The following is a 17,834-nucleotide window of genomic DNA, read 5'->3' on the forward strand; positions in this document are numbered from 1 at the left end:
GCAAATGGATACTAATCAAAGTTCCTCAGTGCTGAGGGACTTGGTGCGGAAATGAGGAGAAATATGACTGACAACAGGGAGGCCTTCAGGAGGAAGTGAGTGTGGCCCTGAGAGTACCAACTCTTGAATTCCTTCCTAAATTTCTGGAGCAGAATTAATTCTGAAAAATTAAGGTCTTTGGTTATGTTGCTATACTCATACATATTTCTATAGCACAATGTTATAAAAATCATACTATGCTCACAAATCCCTATGGCACATACACTTGTATAACACTTCCCCTCCACCTCTTCTCAGTTTTGTGTTTTTTTTTGTTTTTTTTTTTTTCTGCTACTGAAATCCGAGCCTGGGGGAAGAGAAAATAGCTTGTGGTTGCAACTACATTGTGGGATTTAAAAACGCTGATATCACAAATACTGCCAGTGTTTACCTAATGTTATTTACTTTTCTATTGAGAAAAAAAAAAAAGGGTGCACCTACAGCTCTTAGGGTTTTCCTTAGACTGATATTATTTCCTAATCCTCAGACCTAGGCAGTTTCTAATTTTCCTACTTCAGTAACCATTGAGTTCATAACAGCAAAATATTACAATCCCTTGTGTAAAGTCCTTTACTATTTAAAAATAGTGGTTTTTATTTAAAACAGTGGTTTACAGTTTAAAATGTCATTTTCACAAACAGCATCAAATTTAATTCTCATCCTAGTCCCATGATGCATGTAATCATCCCAATTTGTAAGTGAGTAACCTGAGGGCCAGCTGGCACAGAAAAAGGAAATGTAATGAAAAGACTGTGGTCTCAGCCACAGACAGCTGTTCACTGATGCAATCTAGTGTAGGGTCTGCTTCACATTTATTTCTCTTTGAAGCACCATTGCCATCTGCCCGTCGGTACCATGCTTCTGGGTCAAGACCTGTCTCTGAGCCCTGCATCACTGTCACTCTAGTTCTTGTCTCTGTCTTTCCCTGGCCTCAGTATCTCCTTCTGTGAAGGGGCTTGAACACCTCAGGGTGTGAATATGCTGGTTGTGGTGGTGGCGTGGGGAGAGTGGATCAGAGGAGGGCTTGTAACGGGCCCTCTTTCCTCTGTAGGGCTTGCTGCCACTTCTGAGTCGTGCCAGAGGAGTGAAGTTTTCAAGGTAGCCCACACATCCATTTGGGTTGTTTTGTATATTTTTAAAAATGAAATATTTTCAGAAACATCAGTAAAAATGCTGTGGAAAATTGCTGAATGGGACAGAATAAAAGACACCAACATGAGTGGAAGTAGAGGTGGGAAAAAGGACCATGCTGGAAAGAAAAACAGCAAGGAATCCCACCCCCTTCTTTCTCTTGGCACTGTTGCCACAAATATGAAGAAAATTGCTTTGAAAAATTGGGAGTCTCTCCCTCTGAACTGGAGCTTAATTAAGCCTTGTCAGAGCCAGAAGTCTGAGGGCGCTCTGAGCCTGAAGACGACCCCAGATTTCTGCCTTTCCATCCCTGAGCATGCTCCGCCTCAGACAAGTGGTGATCCCCCAACAGTGCACAAGACTGTGTATGGACGGAGCCCTGCTCTGTGGTAGGCCCGGCAGTGCAGGTAATGCAGCCTTCTCGCGCCACCTGCTGGCTGTCTTTTTTATTGCACATTAAATCACGACAAAATTCATACACATAGTACAAAATGCCTTGAAAGTTTGATGGGACAGACAACAAAACGTTAAAATTTATTTTCTCCATGTGGTAGGATTTAGGGGGACTTTCCGTTTTTAAATGTTTTTACGTTTGTTAAATTGTCTAAAATGAAGTGCATCGTTGTGTAATCAGTTTTTAAGAAAGCAATAAAATTTGCCTTCCAATTTGCAAAAATTATTATTCTACAATTCATTCTGGCTTCATTTTTACACTTAAGTCTTTGAGCTTCTTGGAATTTATTTCGTTTAAGGAATGCGTTATGGATCAGATTTTTTTTCCCCAAGATGGCTAACTGGTTGTCCCAACCTCTAGCAATGATAGGCATCTTATCAAATAAATTATGCTACAGTCACCCACTGGAATATTATGCACACACATAAAAGAATGAAGAAGCTTTATGTCATGTGCTAATAACAGATGCTCATAACACATTATTAGATTAAAAAAGCAAAGTAAGGAACAGTTTGTATAATATGATCTCAACTAGTTAAAAAAAAAGAATATATGCATAATGTGTGTTTGTACTTATCTGCATTCTTGTAGATTCTTAAAAACTTTCTGGACATAAACAAAAGAGGCTTACCAATGGTTTAATTGTTCCAGAAAGAAATGAGAAGAAGGAAGGCAGGAAAGGAAGCAAGCAGGATTTTACTTTTCCTTTATCCCTTTGTTAGTGGTTTAATTTTTTTCTTTATATTCCTGTATTAATTTTGTTATGTTTTATAACATATAAATGAAAATAAATAGGACATTGACTTGTATGTGTGTGTGGTTTTTATGTCCTTAAAAATCAGGTGATCCCTTAGAATCAATCAGTCAGTATCTGTGTTTTGATTGCTTCTGCTCCCTTTGACACTTCAGCTCACCAGTAGTAAGGGGCTAAGATGTATTGAGTGCATTTTATGAGTCAGGCCCTGTTCTAATTATTGATGTTGTTATCCTCATTTTCAGACAAAAACACTGAAATAAAAAGAAGGTAAGTTGCCTAATTTTATCTAGTGAATAGGTTGTCTGAAGTTTATCTCCAGACACTCAAATTCCAGAGCCTGTGGAACTTAACCATTATGCCCTGTCTTTTGGTTAAGCTTACAGAAACTGGGGGTGGGGGGGAACCCTCAGTTTTATTTGTTCATTTAGTAAATATTTTCTGAATGGCCTAGTGTATGCCAGGTGAGAAAACTGTTCAGCTGTTTCTTGGGAGGCTTCCTGGAGGAAGCACAAGGGACACATTATAGTCTGTGATGTTGCTAATGGAACTGAGTTGCTCTAACAGTGGTGGCCCACTGGAGCAGCAGCCAGCCTAGCTGTAACTACAAGACGGCACTGTGGACTCTTGCTGAGAATGGCCACTTCCTCCAGTGCCCTTGCTGGTCCTCTGCAGGCTGGAGATTCCAAGTGTCCTCCCCTCAAGCGAGTTCAGTCTCGCAGGGAACTCACGTGCTAGTTGTACCAGTGGATCTGCTATTTGAGGGAAACAGAAAGCACTAGTGTGTTGACTTCAATATAGGAAAGTTGAGGAGTGAAAAGACACAATTGTCAAAGTTATTTGTTACTCATGTCAAAGATTTTTTTAACTCATTAATGCGGAAACTAGGAAGAAGACAACAGAGCTGCTTTGAAGAGCATTTGAGAAACAGGGATTTATACAGTCAATAAAAAAAGGACTGCCAAAATAAGATTACTAATTTAGATGTAGATTGGTCAACTTTCTAGGATAATAAAACCAGAACACCCTTGTGGTTGACTTTGCTATTGGGCAATAAACCCTATCATTTTATCAACCTCTGCAAGTTAACCACTAACCATACAGGACTATAAATGTTTCACCTGTGTCATTGTTGATTATTTATCAGACATGCTGGAGCAATAAAGTTACATTTCCCAGGAGAGTCAATTGAGTGTCATGCAATCTTGCAGACAATGCTCTACAGTGATACCAACAAGAACAAAACCCAAGCCATCTTCATTTTGCCTTTTCTAAGTTTGGAGGAATTTTCTTTCACAGAAGGGAGGAATTCATCTACCTTTGGAGATGAGCCACCTGGGTTACTTACTAGCAATTTACTAACTTTCTCTAGACATTGGTTTCCTTGCCCATAAAATGGGAATGATAATACTGTGAGAGTATTCACGTCTCCCATGTGAAAGAATGTAGAACTATAAGTTGGGGCTCACTTTTTCCAGTTATTCACATTCTGGTCTGAGAATGGTTGATTACTACTTGCAAATCTTCTTACTTCTGGGCTAAGTTTGACCAGTGTGAGACTAGGAGTGAGAGTCTGTATGAAGTAAAGTCAGATGCAACACAAATTGGCCAGAAGGAGAACAGAAGCAGGGATTTGAGAGAGCAGATCTTGAGACCTGGGAGAATGAGAAGGGCTGATAAAATGAGAACTTGGGATTTCAAGGTATTTGCAGAAGCGGCTGAACAAAAATACAATTTCAATGGTCTCCTTGAAAATAGTCATGAACTGATGTGACAAACAGAAGTGATAGGTAACACGATCAGTAATATGTAAAATATAATTGTTAAATCTTAGTAACCATGAAAATAGCCTCTAGACGTTTGTCGTTTACTGTTCTCTGCGCTTTCTACCATTTTGCTTCACCCCCATCTACCTTGGACATAGAACAGGTGTTATCCCTCAGGACAGAGATGGTTGACAAACCTGAATATCTGCCAGGTTAAGATGAGGACAAGACACTCCCCTCCCATTCCTTCAGGACCTTTCAGAGCCAGAAAGAAGCTGCCCATGGAGCCAGCCAGCTCCTCCCTCTGGACAACTTCACCTCTAGTTTCTAGGTTCTGATCAGTAAGGCCCACTTCTCAAAAGCCCCACATCAAGGGGCTGGTCTGACCCACAGGGAAATGAGTTCTGTCCAGGACTTCTGAGCTAGGCAGGGCAGCCCAAGATCCGGCACAGTCAGGGCTCCACATGGCATCTGAGGCGTGGTGGTGGCATCCTCCCATTCTTCACAGAGATGGAAATAGAGAGATTGAGATGAAAAAATAGAGAGGGACACCCTCACTGTTTAGAGAGAGACCCCAGCCCCATGAGGGGCCCCGTCTTTTCTTAGAGAATGTGGCTAGTGCGAGGATGAATGGGTCTAATGGGGCTCAGCTCTTTCCCACCTTGTTCTCTCCTTCTTTAAACTTTTTCCCAGTTGAACGAACCATTATAACAATGAACCTCATTCACAGTGTGCTTTTCACTTGGTAGAAGTCTGCTCCATCACCCTCACACCAGCCCGTCCCATTGCGTAGGTGTGGTTCCCATTTGATAATTCGGAAGTCTGAAGTTCCAGAAGGTTGGTATAGAGCCTCATAAGAAGTCAGTATCTGATAAGTGGTCCTGTGTTCCTCCCTGTAGCCTCCATGGCCTCATGCCCCCTCCACCCAAAGGCATGGCCACATCTTCTTCCTTCCCACTCTTGACTCTACCCACAGTACAAAAGCCATTTGGGTGTCCTGAGTGGAAAATATGCCTTTCCACAAGGCTGATATCCCCAGGCTCACCTCCCACATTGTACTACAGTGCAGCCAGGATCCAGCCCCACAAGAGGTCTGAGCCAGGGCCAGAGAAAAGACAGCATCCTGGGGGCTCCCAGGGAGGAGGAGAAAAGTGAGAACCAGCAGCGAAGGAGTGTGAGGCTGCCCTGCAGCGTCTACAGAAGACTCGGCCGCAGGGAGGCAGCTGTGAGTGCACGTGAATTTCACTGGAAGGAGAGGGAAGCCCCGCCAGGCACACCTAGCCTCGCTCTGCTTTGCCAACTCTTCCAGTCCTTCATGCAACAATCCCAGTAGTAAACTGGGACCATGCTTGCCATCACCAAGGGGCCAGGACCTTGGTCAGCTAAATGTGCCTGGAGGGTGGAAGCTGAGTCTGGGGTGTCAGGGAAAGAGGTGGCAGGACTTCATGCTTGTCCAAGATGGTTCCACCTCCCTCTCCCTGGTCAGCCGGTAGCAGGAGTGACAAAGGCCTCTCCTCAGAAGATACAGTTCAGTGAAAAGACCCCAACTCAAGCCTGAGCCGTCTTACCCCATTCCTACCTCGCAGTGTCTCCTGGGGAGAACTGAGAATGAACGTGACCTGGAGCAAACTAAACACAGTTGGATTATTCACACTGTATTTATTCCTGCTCTGTTCCTTTCTCATTCCATCCTCAAAGGGTTCTATCAAATAGTTCCAGGCCTTCCTCCCTGCCAGACTCAATCTTTTACGGATTTACATATCAGAGACTTCCAAACCACAGTTTAAAGCAAGGAGCTGCGAAGGGTGAGCCTGGGAACGGGGGCACTACTGTCATCCTGGAGCCTTTATATGCTGGGTCTCTGCGGGAGGTTGTTTGTTTGCGTTGGGCAGAAGCCAATCAGATGCGCGGGATCAGGGTGTCCTAGCAGAGGAGACAGGCGGCTATTTGTCTGTTCTCGTTTGTCCCTCACTCTGGGAGGAAGAGGGAAGGGCTTAGGAAGGGACAGAGCGGAATGAAAAAGACAGTCACTCCAGTGCCTAAAGGCCATGATCGGGGTGGGCTCCCTGCTATCAAATAAGGCCCCAGTAAAGGCCCTGGGCTCCGCTGTCTCGGAGAGCCAGGAGAGGACTGGAAGAGGGATTAGTGGGCAAAGCAGAACATTCTAGCAAAACATTCTATAACTGCATTCTGTGTGATCTTGGGCAAGTTGCTTTCCCTCCTTTCTGCTCTTTGTCTGGTAAATGAGGAAGCTAAGTGTCCTGAGGTCTCCTCCAGTTCTGAAAGTGTATGATTTAGTGACATGAAGCTACTGATGGTGGGTTGATCAGCCAAGAGAAAAGAGGCTAAGAGGTCCTCTGAAGCTCGAAACGTTTCTAACTGGCTATTTACGGAGGGGGTCCTCCTTTCGCATGGAAGGCATACAAAAAAGAAATAGGCTTATTCTGGCTGTTGGATATGTTGTATATCTTGATCTATGGTAGTTACATGGTGTGTACACATATCAAAATTTATTGAGCTGTACACTTAAGACCTGCCCCTTGTTGTATGTAAATTATACCTCAATAGAAAGGTTTAAAAAATAAGACTTAAATTCCAGCAGGAGTTTAGACTTCAAAAAGAATGTCCTAATAAAATGGACTTTAGAGAAGTGAATTTCCTGCTGGGGATGGTAAGGATCTCCTTTCTCTTGAGAACTTTAAGATTATCCATCTGCTGGAGGAGGTGGGGAACTAGGGAACAAACAAGATGACCTCTCTCGGAGAGCTTTCCAAAGTCTTTCCATCCTCAGAAATTCCTATGTCCTTCCCAGAGACACAAAAAATTCTCCTTGCTGTCTAATTTCCACCTCTCCTATTACAATTCTAACCGCTCATTCTGACCTCCATGGAGCCCAACCATCCCCTGGCCTTATACAAAAATCTCTTTAGAGCCTGAAGCTTAAATATTGAGAGGGACCCTATTTCAACTTTCTCACCAACCTTCTCTCTCCATTTCCCCATTTTCTTTTCCTTGGGGATGTCAGTTCCTGTTCTGAGCCCGCCCTCACCCAGGCCCTTTTTCCGGTGGTGTGTGCCAGCTGGTCCTGCATCCCACATCCCCAGCTGTTGACATTTCGTTGCCATTACCCACAGGATAAAGAAAGGGCCCCTGTTATTCAACAATAGGGGAAAAGAGGGAGACAATGGGAAATTGTGCTTCCGATGGGGTAGGGACAGAGAAGGAAAGGACAGACAGACGACGGACAGGGGGGCTGGACAGAAGGGATCAGGTTTCTTGAAGCAGCTGGAGGTCCTGGAAGTCTGATTCTTACCTTGAGAGTCCCCTCCCACAGGCAATGCGCACCCAGGCACCGGAGGGCAGAGGTGAGGACTATGTTGGGGTGGGTGGTGCTGCGTAGAGGAGGCCTGTAGGGAAAAATGGAGGCAGCTGGAGTTTGACACTTAGGGATCTTTGAGCCTCATTTGTTGTTCATCCCCATACCTATAGGTCCAACATCCTCATACCCACCAGTCAGTCCACCCCTTCTCTGGTCCAAGAGCATCTAGAAGATACAAGGCACTCCATTCTCCGAAATATTCCAAGTAATCATTCCTGTGTTGCCTCCTTTACTCCATCCATCATCATGGATCCCCATGCCTCTTCCAAAGCCCTGTCTTCCCCTGGGCCCAGGACAGTGAGTGCCGCAGATATAGTGCCCAGTCACAGAGCTGGACTCCGGTCACTTAGCCTGGCTTGGTGGAGTGATGGGTGGGGGAGTTCTTGGCACTTTGGCTTCTTTGAACTCAGGGCAGAAGCCTTTCCTCAAAGATGCAAAAGGAGAGACCACACTGACCAGGGGCCCCAAGTCCTGGGGCTCTGAGACACTTGGACATCCCAGGGGACCAGGCAACTCCTTCATCCGGAACCTCTTCCTCAAGCAGGACAAAACGCTGCCAATCACTGCTCCCTCCAACCCTGTGAAGAGACTCGCGTCTAACAGGTCAGTGTCAAAATATCTTACAGCATACTATTGATCAGAATGCTCATAAAATAATTACCAGTGAAATAATTTTATATTATACCTAAAATTGTCCCATAAAAATTATGAATATGTATATTAAATAAAACATCATAAGTTGGTGGGGTTAGGTAGGCACTGGAGCCCTGGGCTGCTCTCTCATGCTCTGTAAGGGGTATGAAGAACATATATGTGCACCTACTTTGAGATACAGAAATACAGATCAGTAATGAAGAGCTTGAACCTCATGTTAAATCCAGATTCAAGTCCCAGCAAACCCCTCCTTTTACTAACTGCGTAACCTCACTCAAGTTTCCTGAAATGTGTGCACCTTTAAGCATCTATAAAATGAGACTTATCATCATTCCTACCTCATAGGATTGCTAAGGGGAATAAATATTAAAGTGGACATGTAAAGTGCTTAGAGCAGTTTCAGGCATGTTAGACTTTAGACGTGTGAGTGGTGGCTATCGTTACTATTGGTCCCTCAATCAATCTGAGTTCCCGCTATCACTGTGCTTACCAGGTACTCCTGTGCAGACGTGGTTCTCTCGCTCATGTCTCTGTCCCAGAGGCTTTCGTTTATAACCATCAGGCAGTTCTTTCTGCGCCTAACCTCTCTCTCCCCTGCTGCACGCTCGGCTCTGTCCTTCATCTGCAGGAAGACGGAGCTCAGCAAATTAGCTTTCTGACTCCTCTTCAGTATTTCCTTCATCTGTGTCCCCACTCTTCTTCCCAGAAGTCCTTAATGTGAGCTCATTCACTAACACACACATTTATTTAGCACCTGCTGTGTGCCAGAAACTATTCTGGGAGCTGCAGATGACAACATATACACAACACTTACTAAATATCAGGCCCTATTTTACATATATTATTTCATCTAATCCTCACCACTACTCAGCGAGGTAGGTAGGTGTGCTATTATTGGCCACATTTTACTGATGAAGAGATTAAAGGCAGAGAGAGGTTAAGCAACTTGTTCAAAGTCATGTAATTAGGAAGTGGAGGAATCAGATTTTCAAAATGAATAAAACTAGGTTAAGGAGTCCTCAATCCAATTTAAACAAAATGGCCAAGGTGATAAAGAATAGGTACAATAAAGAAGGGGGGAGAGAATCAACTCCTGAAATAGATGACCACGTTTGAAATCATTTTTATTGCTTTATAATTTGTAACTTTGTAATTACTGGAAATCTCATGGATATAGTCTACATATGCATATGTATTACTTTCAAATTCGCACTGTAATTTAGCTGCTAACAGAAGTACTTCTAAGAAAAAAAAGTCCCCAGTCCAGTGCAGTAGGGGAACCAGAGGAGTAGCTCACAGTGCACTACAGCATGATGAACTGAGGGGTGAGAAAAGTTTTCCCAGAGGAGGTGAGGCTCAAACTGATTGCCTGAAAGAAGGTGAGAGTGAAATTGGACTGTGCTGGAGCCGGAACATGTCTGGAGCACAGTGCAGAGGGCACAGCTGGTGAGGGGCAGGGAGGAGGGGGCGATGTTGGAGGTGCAGGGAGAGGCTGGATCACAGAGAGCCTTGGAAGCAGATTAGGAGACTGGATTTGATCTCCAGGGCAATAGGGAGACACTGTTTTAAGCAGGAGAGTGACAAGACCACATTTACGCTGGCTTCAGATGGAATGGGTGTCAGAAGAGGATGGAGACCAGAGCTGGCAATCTGGAAGGCAAGACGTGGGAAGCAGATAGGTAGAGGAGGTGCTAAATCAGGACCTGCAGACTGAAGGAATGTGAGAGAGGGAGATGGGTACAGGAGGCCTGGGTGGAGTGAAATTTGTTACTAATCCCTCCCCCCATCTCTTTCCTTTTACCACCAACTTCTGCCCCCATGGCTTCCAGCTGGACAGTCCCCTCTGAGGAATCCCTGATGGGAGTTCATCTCCTACCCTGCCCCACCCTCCACTCTTAGTCCTAAGGGATGCCCACCCTTTGTGCCCTGCAGACTGCGCTGGGCTGACTCCCCATCATGCAAGGCCACCTTAGTCTCCCCACACTCTGCTGCTTCCTTCTCCCTTGGGCCTTCACCACTTTCCACAAAGCCCTGGGGGACCCAGGTAAGACCTTAGCTTGGCCCAGAATCTGGGGAACAGTGGTGGGGAAAGTGGAAAGGGCAGCTGTTGGAGGTACTCAGGAACTGAGAGTCATTGCTGAGTGGGCGGTGGAGGAGAGGGTTGGGGGAGTCTGGGGAGCAGAGGTCTGGATAGGCATTTGGGGCAGTGGGGGTCAGGGGGTTCCTGCCACTGTGGCCCCTTCTGCTCAGCACCCCACCCTGGCCCCCACTACCTCCTGCCCCCCATCCACGAGGTCATTCATTCTCGTCGTGGGGCCACGACCACGCTGCCCTGCGTCCTGGGCGCCCCGCCTCCCAGCTACAAGGTACGCTGGAGCAAAGTGGAGCCAGGGGAGCTCCGGGAAACGCCGATCCTCATCACCAACGGACTGCACGCCCGGGGCTACGGGCCCATGGGGGAGCGCGCCAGGATGCGGAAGGGGCATCGGCTAGATGCCTCCTTGGTTATCGCGGGCGTGCGCCTGGAGGACGAGGGCCGGTACCGCTGTGAGCTCATCAATGGCATCGAGGACGAGAGCGTAGCGCTGACATTGCGCCTGGAGGGTGAGGCCCCTTGGTTGCCGGACCCGCTCCCTCCTCTCCTGCGGGGTTTCGGCCGTTTCATCTCGGGTCTCCCAGGGCTCCTCCACAGCATCTCCCCCGCCCGCTCCCGGGGTACCCCCAGCCATCTCTTCTGGGCTGTGCCACCCTTCCTTCCCCCTCTCCTTCTGCCGGCCCTCCCCAGGCTGTCCGCCACTCCCCAGGTGTGGTGTTTCCGTACCAGCCCAGCCGGGGCCGGTACCAGTTCAATTACTACGAGGCGAAGCAGGCGTGCGAGCAGCAGGACGGACGCCTGGCCACCTACGCTCAGCTGTACCAGGGTGAGCCGCAGAACCCGGGCACCGCCCAGGCGCCCTCCGGGCTGTCACGTGGAGCTCCTTGGAGGCAAACTCCGGGTCGGACTTCCTCCTGTGAAGCCTCTAATCCCCCAACCATCTCCTGCCAGCGTGGACCGAGGGTCTGGACTGGTGTAACGCGGGCTGGCTGCTCGAGGGCTCTGTGCGCTACCCTGTGCTCACTGCGCGCGCTCCGTGCGGTGGGAGAGGTCGGCCGGGGATCCGCAGCTATGGGCCCCGCGACCTGAAGCGCGACCGCTACGATGCTTTCTGCTTTACTTCAGCACTGGCAGGTGAGGGGAGGGGCCAGCCACATAGGGCACCGGAGGGGGCGGGACCTGACTCTAGACAGAGGAGGTCCCGGCCTGTCAATGAGGCGGGGCGGGGCGAGCGGGCCAGGACCCCGCCTGAAAAATGGGGAGGGCTTTGAAGAATGGGGCGGGGAAAGTAGAAGGCTGGTGGCTTGAGATCCCAGCCCGCTCCATAGTCTCTTCAAGACGTCCCCCCTCCATCGCTCTGCCCACCCAGTCTCCAGCCCTCCTCCCTCAACCCCACCTGCACCCGCAGCTCCCCTACTCCCGCTCCTCCTACCCCGGCTCCTCCTACCCAAATTCGGACCCATTCCTCCACACCTGCCCCCCGACTCTGCTCCCTGGGGGCCTGAATCCCGTCGCACCCCCAGCTGGCCCTGCTCTCGGTCCGTCGGTGACCCGCTCCTGTCCCCAGGCCAAGTGTTCTTCGTGCCCGGACGGCTGACTCTGTCTGAAGCCCATGCGGCGTGCCGGCGGCGTGGGGCCACGGTGGCCAAGGTCGGACACCTCTACGCCGCCTGGAAGTTCTCGGGGTTGGACCAATGCGATGGAGGTTGGCTGGCGGATGGCAGCGTGCGCTTCCCCATCACCACACCGCGGCCGCGCTGCGGGGGCCTTCCGGATCCCGGAGTGCGCAGCTTCGGCTTCCCCAGACCCCAGCAGGCGGCCTACGGGACCTACTGCTACTCGGAATAGGGGCCAACCGCACCCCCTCCAGGGAGCGCGGGAGGGACAAAGTCTAAGTAAGTCGTGGCAGGGGTCTCTCTCTGCCTCTTTTCCGCGAGCCTCCCCTTCCATCAGACGTAGAGCGGCCCCTCCTTACCTGTCTTCCCAGCCGGGCGCTGCGGGCCAAGGATCCCGGCTGGCCGGGCGTCGGGGAGAGAGGGTGGTGGCGCCCCTGGTGGCGGAGCGCCGCTACAACCCTAGGACCTGCAGCGGTTCGCGTGCCCCTAGCCGACCTCGCAGCCCCTACTAGGCAGCAGGAGGGGCGTCCAGGGGGCATTAACTGACTTCTGTATACAGCAATAAAATAACTTTAGGACATTTTGTGTTGGGCGAAGCTGTAAGCGCGGCGAGGTGTCGGGGGTTGAGGGGGATAACCTTGCACCCAGCGTGCTGACGGCGCGCCTAGGAAGACAGACTAAGAGGAAGCTCCACTGCTCCTGAGGAGTGAGCCTGCAAGAAAGGGATTTCAAGGAGCAGGCAACAAAAGGTGGCAGGAGAGTTGGAGACACCGCCCACTGTGAGAACCCTGGGTGGTGGTGTGCCAGGCACCACGCGGGGGCGCCACACACTCACCTAAGACTGCTCTAGCTCATCTGCCAGGAGCGCTCCAAACCCCCAGGCTTAGCCCCTGGGCACCACGGAACAAATATAAGGTGGACCTAAACATACTTCAAAATGTGTTTGTCTCCTGCCAGTCTCCGAGAAGGGTTTGCAGGATTACTACTAAAGGTAGGAAATTCATACAGCTTTTTACAACTGACAGGAAATTAACCCCTCGTAAGGAGGAGGAAGCAAAAACCAACACAATAAGGTCCTCGCTGGGCTGATACTTCAGAGTGATTGCTCATTCGATTAAGCGTTTACCACCACCATGGCCTCAGGGCAAAAGGGGCAACTGGACCCGGAACATTCTTAACATCTGGCTGAAAGAAACATGCTAGTAACTCTAAACAACTCAAACTTCATTAATTTATTTTCCTTAATGTATACTATATTATATATCCTATTTATTTATTTAGTCATTTATTACTGTTCAAGCAATCTAACTGCACCACAAAAATCCTGGGCTAGAGAATAGTAGTGACTGGAACAAAGAGTATGAACTTTCTAATCGTGCTTGACACATGTTGTAAAATTGCTTTCCAAGAGGTTTCTTGGAATTATTGTTAAAGAAAATTTATCCCATGGGGCTTTATGTAAGGGACAGAGGATGACTGAATGAAAAGCATCTCCAGTAACTCTCATATAGCAAGTGAAATATTTGTGCCAGTTCCTAAGCTTTGGTTTTCTCATCCTGGTCATGTGATAAGTGTATCTGCCTCCCAAGTTTGTTGTGGGCAGTAATTGCAGTAATTGAGACAATGCCTGGACTGGGTAGTACATGCCTGGTACACATAAGAGGCACTCCATAACTGGTGCTTATAATCATCAATAAATAATAAGGATAATAACAGAAGAACAATAATAATTATCATTCAGGTTGTTATCAGCTAGCCTGTAGAATTGGTTGCTATATGGCACTGATTAGCCAGGGTAAACTAAATTATGCTGTGATAAAAAGCAATCTCAATGGCTTAAATCCCTAATCTCTATCTCTCAACTCAATGAGCCCTAATCTCAATGGCTTAAAACACCAAAGGTTTATTTCTCACTCAGGTTACATGTGCATCATGGTTAACAAGGGGGCTCTTCTCATTTTAGTTATTCAGGGACCCAGGTTGATGGAGAAGCCACCATCTCAAATGCCATCAATCACCATGCCAAAGGAAAAAATAAAAAGAGCTCTGAAGGTCTTATACAAGCAATTAATAGCTACAATCTCCAGGGACACCTGTCTTGTCTGTTCACAACTCATTCTCCAGAACTAATCACACGGCCCCACTCAACCACAAGGGGGCAGGAAAGAGCAATCCTGCTTTGGCCTGGAGGTAGAACTGAAAATACTTGGCGAACAGCACCAGCACTGATATCTACCACCAGCAAGGAGGGCAGCCTACGTTCTGGGACATATTGGTAGTCACCCACTCCTCTACACTTCTGGGTTTTCTAAGTTCTGATGTATTATGGAGTCAGAACCCCAGAAGGCCAAAATCCTGGGCCTTGCAGCTCAGCCTGTAGGAAGATGGCTTTTCTTCAGTATGATGCCTTCAGCCTTTGTCAAGAGGTCACATGAGAAATAGTCGTGGGAGGAGCTTTTCACTTGCTGCAAAGCTCTGTTTCTTTGCCCATAAAAACACGTGACCACCAATTCTTATTACTACTCTTCATATTGCTGTTACTATTATTTTTTTGTTATAGAGAATTTCAAGCGTACACAAAACTAGAGAGAACTGAACAGCAAACCACTTCATCATCCAGTTTGACAATTTCAAAACTCTATCATTCTTGTTTCATGAATCCCCTCATTTGTATCGTTTTTGCTGGAGTATTTTAAAGCAAATCTCAAACACCCTATCATTTCACCTGTAAATACTCAGTATGTATTTCTAATATATAGTGACTTTAAAATAACCATAATTCTACCATCACACTCCCCAACAAAACTGAATTAATGTTATCTGATATTCAGTTCATGATTAATTTCTCCTGAATATCTAAAAAATATAACTTTATAGTTTGGGCTCAAACCAGAATCCAACTAAGGTTTACAAATTGCATTTGATTACATTTTTGGTTGTGTATTTTAAGCCATAATACTTCTTTCTCCTTCATTTTATCTATGCCACTTTGTTTGTTTATGAAATGGATTATTTTCTTATCAGATTTCCCACATTCTGGAGTGTATCCTCAAAATGTCATTTATATTGTCCTGTCCCCTGTAATTATATTTAGAAGTTTGATTAAATGTACATACACTTTTCTCCCCAGGAATATTTCATAAGTGATACTGTACACACATCAGTATATGTACAGTATGTACAGTATGATACTGTACATACATCAGTATATGTACAGACACCATGGTGTCTGGTTGCTGGACTAAAATAGTGATGCTAAGTTTGATCAGTAAATTCAGGTAGTGTAAGTCTGATCCATTCATAATAAAGTTCTTCACTGTGTTAGATTCCTACGGCTACTGTGGCAAAGTACCACAAACTTGGTGGCTTAAGACAACAGAAATTTATCCTTTTACAGTTCTGGAGGCCAGAAATCCAAACTTAAGGTGTTGGCAGTCTCATGCTCCCTCTGGAGACTCCAAGGAGACTTCTTTCTTGCCTCTTATACCTTCTGGTGGCTGGTGGTGTTCCTGGGCTCCTTTGGCTGCATCGCAGCAATTTCTGCCTCCTTCTTTTCCTGTGTGTGTCTCCTTTTCTGTCTCACAAGGGCACTTGTCATTGGATTTGCCTCACCTGCCTAATCCAGAACAATCTCATCTCAAAACTATTAACTGAATTTAGGGAATGAATTCATGTAATAAATTACATCCGCAAAGACCCTTTCCCAAACAAGTTAACTTTTGCAGGTTTCAGGGATTAGGACGTGGATATATCTTTTTGTGGCCACTATTCAACTCCCTATACTCATCAACTTTTTCTCTAATGGCTACTGATGATCATTATTTAGATCAGTTCTTTCACTAGAATTGCAAAATAGAGATATTCCAATTTGGTCGTTCCTCCTTCATTTATTAGCTGTGAATTGTCTATAAAGAAAAATTTCCCTTATGAACTACTTTGTCACTAGGACATAGAACCCATTCAGGAAGGTATGATTCATGTTTGATTCTCTCCCATTTACTTTAAATAGGCACTATGGAGTGAGTGTTTGTGTACCCTCCCATCAAAATTTATATGTTAAAACCCTGATCCCTAATGTGTTGGTATTTGGAGATGGGGCCTTTGGGAGGTAATTAGATCATGAGGGTAGAGCCCTCGTGGTGAGGTTAGTGCCTTTATAAGAAGACACTTGGGAGAGCTTGCTTCCTCTCTCTGCTCTCCACCACAGGAGGATACAATGAAAAGACGATCATCTGTGAATCAGGAAGTGTGCCATCTCCAGACACCAGATCTGCTGGCCTCCAGTACCGTGAGAAATAAATGTTTGTTGTTTGAGCCACCCAGTCAGTGGTAATTTGTTATAGCAGCCAGAGCTGACTATGACAACAGGCTTCCCTAAAAGCAGACACGAGGCAAGACTTTGAGTACAAGGAGTTTACCTTGGAGGTCATGCTAAGAGGCAATGGTCGAGGAGTGGAGAAGTGAGACAGGAAAGGGAAGGGAGAGAAGCTGATGAAAGGTTGTGACAGAGCAGGTGAACCAACTGGGGCTCAGTTCTGCAGGGGAATTCTGGAAGGCAGTGTAGAACCTGTCTCAGGAAATCCCACCCGAGGGACAAAGAGTCCAGAGTATTACTGGTCAACTTCCTGTCTGAAAGGTGAGGGCTTCTCCTGGGAGCGCTAACCCTGTAGCATCCCTAGCAGAAACATGCTCCCACCATCAGGAAAAAAAAGTCCCCAGGCAGAGTCACAGATGCTCTTTGAGATGCTTTCTCCTTGCAGAGGTGAATGCGAAGGATACTGGCCACAGCTACCCCTTTGGCACTGCTCAGACCCATTTGTGCCTCCATGATAAGTTCACTTTGTTCCCTCACTGAGTCTTCAAGGTGGTGGCCAATCACAATTGCTAATCATTGCTAATTATTTAAAAAGGAAGTCTTATCACAGGAGGGTTAGTGGGACAAACTCAAGTCACGGTTGCTGCAGTTGGTTCCAAGGCTGTAATCAATATTTAACATCTCCCTCCTCTACAACTTATTCCATTGGTCTGTGAGGCTTTCACAGTGGGAAAACCCAACCTTTCATCTCTTCATCCCTCAGCCTTTCATTACTGTGCCCTTGACAGGCCAACATTGCCATAACTGCCTGTTCATTGGATAATCAAGAACAAATGTCTTTGCCAATATAATTCTTTTCTTTGCCTATGTACAGCTCAGTTGGCAGAAGGTGCCCAAAATGACCCAGAAGCTGCCATAGCCTTAGGTTTAGTGGTACCCCTACTGTGACCGCTGGTGGAAGCATCTCCCACCCTAGGAACTAGGGCTTCTAACCCTGCTGAGCCTTAACTGAGTCACAGATTCCCCCAGTGGGTCACTGGGACTGATGGTGAGAGGGATGTTTCTACTTCCATTCCCTGGTTCCTGAACCCATCATTTTGAGCACCATGAAATGGCCATTGGTTCAAAATATATATGCTACATTTTGAAAACAGTACCTTAATCCAGAGGATGTTTTCCCCAAGCTCGTATTAGATGTGCTGTAAAAAGGCCATATTAGGTATAATTATACAATGGAATAATACTCAGCCTTAAAAAAGAATAAAATAATGCCATTTGCAGCAAAATGGATGGACTTGGAGATTGTCATTCTAAGTGAAGTAAACCAGAAAGAGAAAGAAAAATACCATATGATATCACTTATATGTGGAATCTAAAAAAAAAGACACAAATGAATTTATTTATGAAACAGAGACTCACAGATATAGAAAACAAAGTTATGGTTACCAGGGGGTAATGGGGGTGGGAAGGGATAAATTGGGAGTTGGAGATTTTCAGATACTAACTACTATATATAAAATAGATATTCAACAAGTTTCTTCTGTATAGCACAGGGATCTATATTCAATATTTTGCAGTAACCTATAATGCAAAAGAATATGAAAAGGAATATATGTATGTATATGTATGAC

At 46.5% G+C, this 17,834-nt stretch overlaps 1 protein-coding gene across 1 annotated transcript; it reads left to right on the forward strand.

The window, feature by feature from the left end:
* The first annotated feature begins 10,133 nt into the window (after positions 1–10,133).
* On the forward strand, positions 10,134–12,540 carry HAPLN2 (hyaluronan and proteoglycan link protein 2). The gene is made up of 5 exons (XM_010953882.3): positions 10,134–10,221; positions 10,428–10,781; positions 10,982–11,098; positions 11,224–11,406; positions 11,840–12,540. Exons 1-5 carry the CDS (start codon positions 10,134–10,136, stop codon positions 12,118–12,120), a joined length of 1,023 nt encoding a protein of 340 aa, XP_010952184.1. The 3' UTR covers positions 12,121–12,540.
* Positions 12,541–17,834: the final 5,294 nt, after the last annotated feature.

This window comes from Camelus bactrianus, chromosome 21, assembly GCF_048773025.1.
Source record: "Camelus bactrianus isolate YW-2024 breed Bactrian camel chromosome 21, ASM4877302v1, whole genome shotgun sequence".
Classification (NCBI taxonomy): Eukaryota; Metazoa; Chordata; class Mammalia; order Artiodactyla; family Camelidae; genus Camelus; species Camelus bactrianus.